This window comes from Mya arenaria, chromosome 8, assembly GCF_026914265.1.
Source record: "Mya arenaria isolate MELC-2E11 chromosome 8, ASM2691426v1".
Taxonomy (NCBI): Eukaryota; Metazoa; Mollusca; class Bivalvia; order Myida; family Myidae; genus Mya; species Mya arenaria.
This window is the reverse complement of record NC_069129.1, coordinates 17,877,757-17,889,241: the sequence shown is the minus strand read 5'-3', so window position 1 is coordinate 17,889,241 and position 11,485 is coordinate 17,877,757. Positions and strand designations below refer to the sequence as shown.

The following is an 11,485-nucleotide window of genomic DNA, read 5'->3' as shown; positions in this document are numbered from 1 at the left end:
CAAACACGAACATGAATGAGCAATGCATAACAATTATAGAAGTTTTGCTTAAACATAATTTGTTTAACTTTGTGGGCAATGAAGTGGAAGTGTTTATTTAAAATGTCCCAGGGACATGACTGCTTCTTGCACAGAGGAGAGGACTGAAATGTGTTTGTAATAAGTTTTGGTTGTATTATGTCGGCGGAATTTTAAATCATTGATCTGTATATTTAGTTAGTATTTACATGCTGTATTGGAATTTACTTATTCGCGATCAAAGTCATTCATAAACCTTTTGTTACTTTATCGCCGCTAGAGTAAATTAATGCCAAAAACATTGAACCAAGTGGATTTAATGAAAATAGATTATGCAAGAAAATTTAGAGGAAATACGGTCATTCCTTAAACATATGGACATGTTTTTGCTAAGGTGCAGATTTACTCCAGGTAAACGTTCACAACATATTTAATTTAAGAGAAAATAATTGATTTGTAACTTGATTTATGGTATTTGTTATCAGAGAGTCCATTTATTGAAGTGTCAGTCATTTAAGTCTACATTAAATATGAACGTTTGATTGCACACAGTTTTAAATCAAAAGTTGAATGCGTGTTCATGTGGGCGCGTACATCGGATAGTGCATTTTCAATATTTGTAGTCATGTTAGGGTAGGGTAATAAATAGTTTAGGAGAACTTTAAGAGGGTGGCTATTGCGTCACGTACAGCATGTTTGTGCATAGTGATTAATCAAGTTTCATGAGTTTGGATAAATTCAAAGCAACGCCTAAAGTGTTCTGCTTTTGTCAACCCACGTCGAAATGCATAGAGTGCAGATTTGGCAAAGTTTTACCTGTAAAATGGAAGGCTTTGGGACTATCTAAGTGGTATCTTTTGTGTTTATACATTTGAAAATAAAAACAAGTATTGCACACTTTGAAAGAGTTTACAATTCAACTCGGAGATTAATATATGAGATTACATTTGAAGACAGAGTTTACATTTAACCACGGATTTACGCTTTACCAAGGTTTTCACGCTTGTATACGGATTTTACGTTTATTTACGGATTCAAGGGTCCGGAAGACCGAACATGTGCCGAAGAACCTTTATACACGAAACCAGGTTAAGTGGGGACTTAAAGACACATATTTACCTACCTTCGTTATTACCGTGATCTGGTACCGCTGACGTCAACCTGAATAATGACGTCATCTGAGGAAATTAGGAAACGAGACCGGAAGCAGGATGTGGACGGAGGTTACGCGTGGGCCATCCTAGCAGGTGCGTATGTATGATACCTGAGTTTAAACACCCAGTAAAACATAAGCTAAGTCAGAATCTAGCAGCTTATTATTTTAAATGGTTAAGATTTTAGAATAAATGAAACGAAAAAAGTTGGTACTATTAAACTAAGTACATGCGAATACATTTACAGCAATTAAATATGTACGTCTACTCCAGTTTAAACATGGTTGCAGGTTGTTTCCTGCAGCCAATTTTATAGAAGTTTTTGGTTTGGTGACAGTCTTCAAACTGTTCATTGATTTGTCAATATTTATCCATAAATAGTTTTAAACCAATGAGATCATTTGAATGAACCAATAGTCAAATTATAACCCATGGACAACTTACCAAAGATTTATATAATTGGCTGCTGAAGTTCATGACATGCTTGAGGTGTACCGTTAGGAAGCGTTAAACGTTATCAACGTCAACGTCAACTATCTGTTATAACGTCATTATAGGCTGTTTCCTGATGTACATGATCGTAGTGGGTGGTCTAAAGGCGTACGGCGTGCTGTACGTTGAGATGATATTAGAGTACGAACGCGGAAGCGGAAACACCGCGTGGATTGGAGGCATCTGCATCCTCCTCACACTCGTGGGAGGTAAGTGCTTTAAGATCATGATAAGCTGTTTCCCTGCATTGCACAGAGAACAGTATGCATTTTTTTAAGATTCAGTTTGTGTATTTATAATTTGAAATATCCATGCAAGGAGGGGCATATCGAGGGGTGAATGCAATAAGGTTAAAAGAGACATAAAATACAAAAGAAGATAGAACCTTTTCGCTTTACCCCTCGATATTGAGTCGTTCTTGTCCGTTCGTCTTGTCGAACTCCCATTACATCATTTTTATAGGATGCTTCAAGCTTTAATTGATATCAGGCATCGTTTATGGATGATCGTAATGGAAAGTTTTGGTATTGCGTCCATTTCTACTACAAATATTGACCTTTGTAATGTTATTGTTCTTTATGAAGTGTACTGGAAACTAATAATAATTTTCGAACGTGTCCGTTACAACAGGTTGAGGATCTGCTCCAGAATTTCACATATAATGACGCATCAACTGCAGATGAGATGGTGGTAGGTTTTGGCCAGGACTATGGACCTTTGTAATGTTATTGTTCTTTATGAAGTGTACTGCAAGAAATGATATTCGAACAGTGTCTTACACCAGTGTGTGGATCTGCTCCAGACTTTCACATAATAAATTATAATGATGTCCCAATATAGATGAGATGGTTGTAGGTTTTAGCCAGGATTATTGTCCTTTGTTAGTTTTTCTCTGAACCTCTGTATTCAGTGTTATGGTACTGTTAAATTAGAGTTTTTGTCAATATACCCTTACACCGTTTCGAGGATGTTCTTCAAGCTTTCAGAGATGGTCTGAAATAACATGTGATCACAGAGAGGTGTCTGTGCTGCATCTATTTTCGGCCAGAATGATGATACTCAATTAGTTTTCTATAATTGCTATATAATAAAGAACACTCGTGTGCTGTAAACTTCTCGCACTCGCTTCAAACCACAACAGATGATCAGTCATTATGTGAAGCGGATCGTACAAGCTAACTCATGTGCTGCATGGTAGCTGCACACATTTTGAACATAAATACGGATGATGTGGCGATAAGCTTGTTATGCTTAAGTCTAACAAATATTCTGTTCTGTTCGTGAAGTTGGCGGCCTACCCGCGTTGTGGCATGACGTTGACGGCGTAGCCGCGTGATGTCAAAGGCCTTGCGACCAAGCGGCTTTATATCTATATCACCTACTCCCAAAGCCTTATTAATGCGATATGTGCATGCTAGTGAGGGGCATAGTTGTTCTAGGGATACGATTTTAGCTCGTGACCTTCGGCTTATTCATCACCCACATTACATTAATTAAGCACGACTTAACCAAATGATCTCATTAATGTTCCATCACGACCGGCGATGATTCTTCACGTCACACATCTAGTCCACTCACTTAAGGTCATTCTATTCAGCTTATTCAGCTACTTTAATCGAGCACAACTGTTGACCTGTAATACAACAATGGAAAGAACTATTATCGGAACTAGGACTGAATTATTAAGTTCCTGCAAGTTTTATAGAGTTCCAACCGATTGTTTTTAATGAAAGGTGCAGTAAAGTCCATAATCCATTTAAAATTCAAGATCCATTTAAAGTCCAAGATCCATGTTTACCACATGCTTACCCTTGTTTTCCGTGTAATATACCCATTACGAATATTTTTATCTTACACATGTGTAAGATAATCTATCAGACATTTCGATTGGCCAGACTAATCACACGCAACCTAAATATCCCTCAGCATTGTTTGTAAACAAACTGGATTAAATGCCAACAAATACTTACCGTAATAATGAAGCTGTAAGACTTTCGGGAGAGAAATTGCTAACGAATCATAGTGCCAGAAAGCATCTTGTACACAAACTTTCTGATAACAATGTTCCGCCAACCAGATAATGCAGAATACTAGTCACAGCCAGTCAACAAATACAGCCACAATAGTGACGAACACCACAAGAACATTTCAAACATCTCCATCTTGACCAACACAAGCAATATGCAATCAATGCCATTTGCTTGCTAATTTAATCAGCTGTCGGTTACCGATAACACAAATACGAATTCCGCAGCACAGACATCTCATTACATATCCCATGGCGGCTAGAACATCATGTTCTCTGGAAACATTCCTGGTGGAAATTAACTTTTTCAACAGCAACATCCATGCAGTACAGAGTAAGGCTTCGCCGTTATCATCTGTATGTTGTGAAACACCATGTACACCAAGAAAACGCTGCAAAATCATCATAGAAAGCGACAGCGAATAACTTTTAAATCCGTGCACACAGAAAACTTGACAGACCGATGTAGGTCACATAAACCGCGTAAATGCCTGTACTCTGAGTGTGACGTCATCAAATTGTGTACTTATTGGGGTTTTTGGTTAAAATCGTTCGTTATTCATGTTCTTGGATATTTTACTACACACTTTTGTATTTGTGACTTGTTAAGCGCTTTATCAGCTTTTAAAACTTGATAACTGCTAGTTACTTTTGTCATTTTAATCGGTTCAGAAAGTGGAACTTAAATGGTAATAAAAACACCGTTTTAAGCATGTGATAAAAAAGATCTGACACGAGTTGTCATTTAAAATACAGAGGCTCGCTTACTAACAAATTTCATGAACTCGTTTAATAAAATATTGTATTTTAAATGACAACTCGTGTCAGATCCTATATATCCATTTAATGTTCAAGGTTCATCTAACCATTCATCCGGCCAAGATCCATTTAAAGTTCAAGATTCACGTATCCATTTAAAGTTCAAGGTCCATGTATCCATTTGAAGTTCAACGTTCATGTATCCATTCAGAGTCCAAGATCCATTTAAAGTCCAAGATCAATGTATTCATTTAAAGTTCAAGATTCATGTATCTATTTAAAGTCCAAGATCAATTATCCATTTAAAGTCCAAGATCAATGTATTCCAAAATATATATATATATATGTGTGTGTGTGAATACATTACAGGTTCATGGCCAACCTGCTTATATATTTGTGTGTACGTGTGGATCCATTCCAGTACAAGTGGCCAACCTGCTTAATTATATGTGTGTGTGGATCCATTCCAGGTCCAGTGGTTAACCTGCTTATATATATATATATATATATATATATATATATATATATATATATATATATATATATATATATATATATATATGTGTGTGTGTGGATCCATTCCAGTTCCAGTGGTTAACCTGCTTATATATATATGTGTGGATCCATTCCAGGTCCAGTGGCCAACCTGCTCAGCAGGCGCTTTTCATTCAGGAGTGTCTCCTTCGTCGGCGGTTTGCTTGTTTCCGTCGGTTTCATCTCGTCGGCGTTTGTACCTAACATGGATTATATGTTCTTTACTCTCGGAGGGTTGGTCGGTAAGTTAAATTAGATGCGTGCAAAGGTTTGATTATTCCGTGCATCCATATTTATTTTAATGATTAAAATGACAGCGATAGATGGCAGTAGTGCCGAAAATTACCGTTCATAGTTACACCAGTTCGGAAGTGACATGCTGTTTTTCTTTCCCTTTTAACACATGTCACGGAATTATATATGAAATTTATTAAATGGTCTCCTACACATTAAGCACATTTCGACAACAAACCATAACATTTTAGATGTATATTGCAAAGTTCAAATTTATATACGATATATGTTCACTGTACTAAATACGGTCACTTTTATTAGGGGTAGGGTACAGCCTGGCATTCGCTCCGTGCTCAACGATCATCAGTTTCTACTTCGAGGAGCGGCGGGCGCTGGCTAACGGCATCACAGTGTCCGCTAGCGGCATCGGAGCCCTCATATTTCCCTTCGCGTACAAGTAAGTTAATGCGGCGGGGTTTACTTTTCGTCCTAACAATGTGATGTGAGGTTTACAATTCATTATGTGGCAAAGACCTGAAACATCGCCTTTACTGGTTTACGCTATATGTCAATATCAGTCATTCAGATAATATTAACATACATAAGTAACACATATTATGAGTAATCATTATTGCAACTTGAGGCTGTGCCTGCATGGTAATTAGACGTTTTTATTTCAACGCACAATCAAGCGTTACTCCTGTTATAGAAGCTTGCGTCTGTTCCATTTAGTGTGACACTACAGTAACATTAATTCAAATGAAATAACAACCCTTATGCACTAACGTCAAATGCACCCCTGGGTCCAATTTCTCGAAACTTCTTAAGCCCCTTATAACAGGATTAAGTTAAGCTCGCTATTGTTGTTGTTCAATAATGTGCATAGTATTTCTTTAAGAACTTTTATATACTTTAGATAGGAATTAAATTTATGATTATCACAATCAACCATTTTCATTTCATAAAAGTGGGTTTTCGCGTTTAATAGGGAAGCAACAGATATGGCTCAAAATGTGACCGTTATTAAAAAGTTTCCATTTCATTTTGTTTCTTTGATACGACTTTCAACATACATAGATGTCTGATGTCACAAAAATATGTTTTTTATTTACTTTTCACGGTGCAAGTATTAAAAGTATACCATTTTCGGTGTTCTAGGTTCCTGATTGAGACTTACGGTTTAAGCCGGACGTTTTTCATCCTGGGGGCGTTCGTCCTTAACATATGCGCAGCGGCTTGCTTTTTCCGGCAGCCACGCGAGCTGGTCTTAGAAAAGAAGCGAATGTGGAAAAGAACCGGAAGTTCCAAGACCCCGGACCACAAGTCATTGTTAAATGGAAATTCACGTATCAAAAGATCTGAGTCTGAATTGACCCGAGAAAACTCCTGCTGTCGTGGATTTTTTGACGGATTATTTAAATGCTCTCTGTTCTGTAATCCACTTTTTCTTATGTATGTCATCGCGTTTGTGCTGTGTATGAATGGATATGGTCCAAGCGTGATTCAAATTCCCGGGCACTTGCAGTTGCTAGGATACGACAATTTTCACGTGGCGATCGCCCTATCAACTATGGGGGGCTGCGAGGTCGTGGCGAGAATTGCCTTTGGCTGGTTAGCGGACAAAGGATATCTCAAACGCAGGCATATTTTCATATTCAGTATGTCCGTAGCGGGAGTGTTCAGTTTAATTGCCCCGCTGTTTAAAAACTTTTATTTTTACGTCGGGTACGCAGCAATTATGGGAATATTTCCAGGGTCGTTTTGGTCTTTGATCTCAGTGTTGATTATCGACGTGGTCGGGATGAAGGACTTTACCGCCGCCTTCGGTCTCGTGTCTTTATGTCTTGCTCTGGGAAGTGCCATTACGCAGCCATCCATGGGTAAGAAAGAGATGACAAGGTTGAGTAACATCACAATTTAATTCATAATGACATTCTTGGCATGGATACCCAGCACACCTTTTTTGCCGTTATGCGGCAACGTTTGAATAAATTTGTTTTAATATGTACATCCTCTAATTTAAAAGCTGCACTCTTCACACATTCGGAACGCTTTGACAACTTTTTTGTCTTGTAACGAGTCAATTTATGCGAAAATGCATGGAAACCAGTGATATGTAAGACTTACAAAATATTAGATCGCATGTTTTCAAGTTTAAAAAAAATGTTAAATGCACTTTTCTTAAATCGCAAGAACGCTTTTAGCCATTAAACATCAATTTTCGAACGGAAGTATGAAAATCCGCGATATGATCTTTTGTCAGCAGTCTTAAATCACTGGTTTGCAGATATTTACCCAGAAATTGGCTCATTCCAAGACAAAAAAAGTTGTCAAAACGGTCAATCTTTGAGAGTGCAGCTTTAAAACATGACTATCACTTTGCTAACTATTTCAACATATGTTTTATTGCAGGGTGGTTGACAGATTACACAGGAAGTTGGAACAGTTCGTTCCTTCTGACCGGATGTCTGTTATTAGCGTCTGCCTGTGTTGCCATGTTCGAGCCTTTGATCAAGGAAACCGTTAAGCGGCGGCGTGCGGCCAGGGCAACCGCTCAGGAACGACGAACGCTTGATATGATGCCTGTCCGATTCCGTCGCTCAAAGTCTACCCTGTCTCTAACCGTCAGAGACGTCGCTCCGAGTCCGCCCGTGGAAGAAGGCGTTGACGTCACCCTAACGTCACGAAGAATCAGCCGGATATACAGGCCGGTGGAAACGGAAGAAGACGCGCCCTCCACCCCTGATAGATCATCTGCGCCTACAGCTGATCTCACGGAAGTTTGAGGATAGTAAAACAATGTTGATGTTGTGATTGTTAAATGACTGGGTCTTGATTTTCTGGTATAATTTAAGAATAATCAAGAGCGCCTGCTTTCAATCAGCTTTGGACACAATACCTTAAATGATAAGCCAAAGAGACGCATGTTTGTAAACTTAAAAACTCGAAATAGAGGATGAAATCGTGGAGGCGGGCAAGGTTGCAGCACCATTCAAAAATAGAAAATGAGGGCGTAAAAACGCGGGTTTTATTGGAATCTCGATTTGTTTGTTAAAAAGTTGCATTTAAAACAATGTGTTGTCGTTTTAATGCAAATAAACCAATGTTTAATGATGATGGCGATGATGATGATGACGATGATGATGATGCCAGCTGAACTTGTCAAATGTACTCTTCCATCGAATTATGTTGCCGTATCTTGGATGTTGACTGCCGAAGCTTATTGCAACCAATACACGGCGTAACAGCCATGTTGTGCCATATTTTGGTAGTAATTAAACAGGTTGTGAAGCAGTACCGGCGCGTGAACGTGTAGCTTCCCGTACAAATGTTCGTTTTCGAATCTCTATCTGTTTGTGAAGGCTCACTGAAACTGACGATTTGCACTTGAGTTTGTACATTTACTAACCGAGGTAACCATATGTTACTGTGATACATTTAAACGCTCTTTGCACGAGCCTACCCAAATCTGTGTGACAAAGATAACATACATGTATGTATTTTACAAGTGGCTTAGATATCTGCCCTGGGTTCACTTACTCCCAAATAAGCAGTACTAAAAGGATTAATATATATCGAAAACAATGGTTCTTATGAAGGATACCGTGCTTAATTTGAAAGAAAAGTGCAGAAAACACGGTATTTCTACCATATGAGACGATAGAAGATCAGAGTAAATCTTTTACGTCCCACCAGTCATTTACTATTTGTGCGTTTTCATCTAATAAACGATTACAATCTTGTTATCAGCAACTCATATTTCCATAAACTCATTATTAAGTAAGAAGTTGAAAGTTTATCACTCGAAATTTATGTTTGTAATACATGTGTATGTATTGGTTTTAAATAAGAGTTTCACTTTAAGGCTAAGAGTGGCTGATGTTAGTTAACGTAAGCACACTATATTGTGGGTTTTTTTTTGTTAGATTGCAGCCATTTGATTGTAACCAAATCGCAAACGTTTGCCGCTGAACGAAGGGCATATAGAGGCTTAAAACTTGTTGGACACTTAAAATTCTAAACACTTCTTGATGACGTAAGACTCAAAAAGTAGTCCAAACGAGCATGTACCCGTACAACTGTTTCAGCGACTACCAACACCGATCACACAATAAAATAGTTTCCTTCTTACAAGTATTTCAATATAGGACGGAAAATAATAATAAATTATGCCCCAAAACGCACCATTTCGGGCTAGAATGTTTAATAATTTTCGTAAGGGCGGACAACTCCCCCCCCCCCCACCCCCCGGCCATGACTTTAAACACAAAGGCGCAAGTCAAAAGCTTACGTCCCTAAGTTAAGGTTAAGGTCAAGGTAATATTAGAAGTTCAATGGTTTGAGTCTTGCGTTTCGTGTCTGATCCATATCTCCTACACCTTCATGATCTTTATGTAGATTTAGACTTATGTTCTACTCACCAAATGACACGTGCAGAACACATATTGGAACTGGCCGGCTAAAAGTCAAGAACACATAATTATATTAAGAGATTAAACCTTACATTTCGCATCCTCTCAATATTTCATTTTTTGTAACTTGCCTGATATCTGTTCTATCGATAAAGGCATCATGTATAATATGTTTAAACCATGCCAGCAATATCTCAATGTCACAATACTAGTTTCAACTTCAAAGGGCTTACCCATTCGGAACTCCTCGGCCATTTTTTTCAAAAACAACCTTGGATGTATTTGGACGGTTTACATACGGTACTCAAAAAGTGGTACGTTTAAGTCCGCTGCAAGTAGATCGCGTAGTAAAATTTTTTAGCAGTTAAACTTTGTGACTTAACTCTTGGGATTCTTAATTATGTTTGCAATAATACAATTAATGGCAATCAATTTAAACTTAGATCAATAAATACAACTCTAAAACATTACATTTAATTAATGATATAATTTAAAATTTTACGAACTACTTCAACTGATGTACCTGGATACATCCGAGGTTGTTTTCGATAAAATGGCCGAGGAGCTCCGAATGAGGGCTTACCATCGTGTTTTGTGCCCGCTTTTAATCTCGTAAACCAACTCGAGATTGTCGATGTGAACATTTATGACAAATTGCACTGCTTTTGTTGGAGCCAAGATGGTTTTATGTCACATAACTAGATTGGAAACTTGAAGGAAATAGATGAAACTTGATTACGCGGTTCACTTACTAGAAGCAACTCACATTACGCATTAAGGAACTGTGTCAGTACATTGTATTAGATTATGGGTTGAATTATTGTATTATATGTTTCATAATTATTATATTTCTAAGAAAAATATGTTTTACCCCAAAGCGATAAGTGCAAATCCTTACTTTTCAGTATTCCCTAATAGCAGGCATCTTGCTCATTGTTTGTTTCTAAAATGTTGATAAATATCATTATCATATAATGGTGTATTTCTTTCATGTATATCAAAAGCATTACATATCTTCAGACGTGTTATTTATCTCATTACAAGTTCTCAAAATGATATAAATCAACATTATAGAAACAATGAGTCATACGCCTGTGCTCCCTACAAAAGGCAAGGGAATATAGCTGCGATTCCGACTGAGCCATACGCCTGTGCTCCCTACATAAGGCAAGGAAATATAGCTGTGATTCCCTGTGCTCCCTACAGAAGGCAAGGAAATATAGCTGTGATTCCCTGTGCTCCCTACAGAAGGCAAGGAAATATAGCTGTGATTCCCTGTGCTCCCTACATAAGGCAAGGAAATATAGCTGTGATTCCCTGTGCTCCCTACAGAAGGCAAGGAAATATAGCTGTGATTCCCTGTGCTCCCTACAGAAGGCAAGGAAATATAGCTGTGATTCCCTGTGCTCCCTACATAAGGCAAGGAAATATAGCTGTGATTCCCTGTGCTCCCTACAGAAGGCAAGGAAATATAGCTGTGATTCCCTGTGCTCCCTACAGAAGGCAAGGAAATATAGCTGTGATTCCCTGTGCTCCCTACAGAAGGCAAGGAAATATAGCTGTGATTCCCTGTGCTCCCTACAGAAGCCAAGGAAATATAGCTGTGATTCCCTGTGCTCCCTACAGAAGGCAAGGAAATATAGCTGTGATTCCCTGTGCTCCCTACAGAAGGCAAGGAAATATAGCTGTGATTCCGATACGCCTGTGCTCCCTACAGAAGGCAAGGAAATATAGCTGTGATTCCCTGTGCTCCTTACAGAAGGCAAGGAAATATAGCTGTGATTCCCTGTGCTCCCTACAGAAGGCAAGGAAATATAGCTGTGATTCCCTGTGCTCCCTACAGAAGGCAAGGAAAT

At 38.4% G+C, this 11,485-nt stretch overlaps 1 protein-coding gene across 4 annotated transcripts; it reads left to right on the top strand.

Moving 5' to 3' along the window:
• Nucleotides 1–28: 28 nt before the first annotated feature.
• Nucleotides 29–9,120, top strand: LOC128244965 (monocarboxylate transporter 12-B-like). 4 transcript variants are annotated; one of them, XM_052963133.1, is made up of 7 exons: nucleotides 29–429; nucleotides 763–1,265; nucleotides 1,730–1,873; nucleotides 5,082–5,225; nucleotides 5,539–5,674; nucleotides 6,376–7,097; nucleotides 7,630–9,120. In XM_052963133.1, the coding sequence occupies exons 2-7, from the start codon at nucleotides 1,187–1,189 to the stop codon at nucleotides 8,001–8,003; spliced, it is 1,599 nt and encodes a 532-aa protein (XP_052819093.1). In that variant the 5' UTR covers nucleotides 29–429; nucleotides 763–1,186; the 3' UTR covers nucleotides 8,004–9,120. The 4 variants fall into 4 exon arrangements, with proteins under 4 accessions (XP_052819093.1, XP_052819092.1, XP_052819095.1 ...); XM_052963132.1 differs by having other exon boundaries at nucleotides 651–1,265; XM_052963135.1 differs by having other exon boundaries at nucleotides 108–152; nucleotides 811–1,265.
• Nucleotides 9,121–11,485: the final 2,365 nt, after the last annotated feature.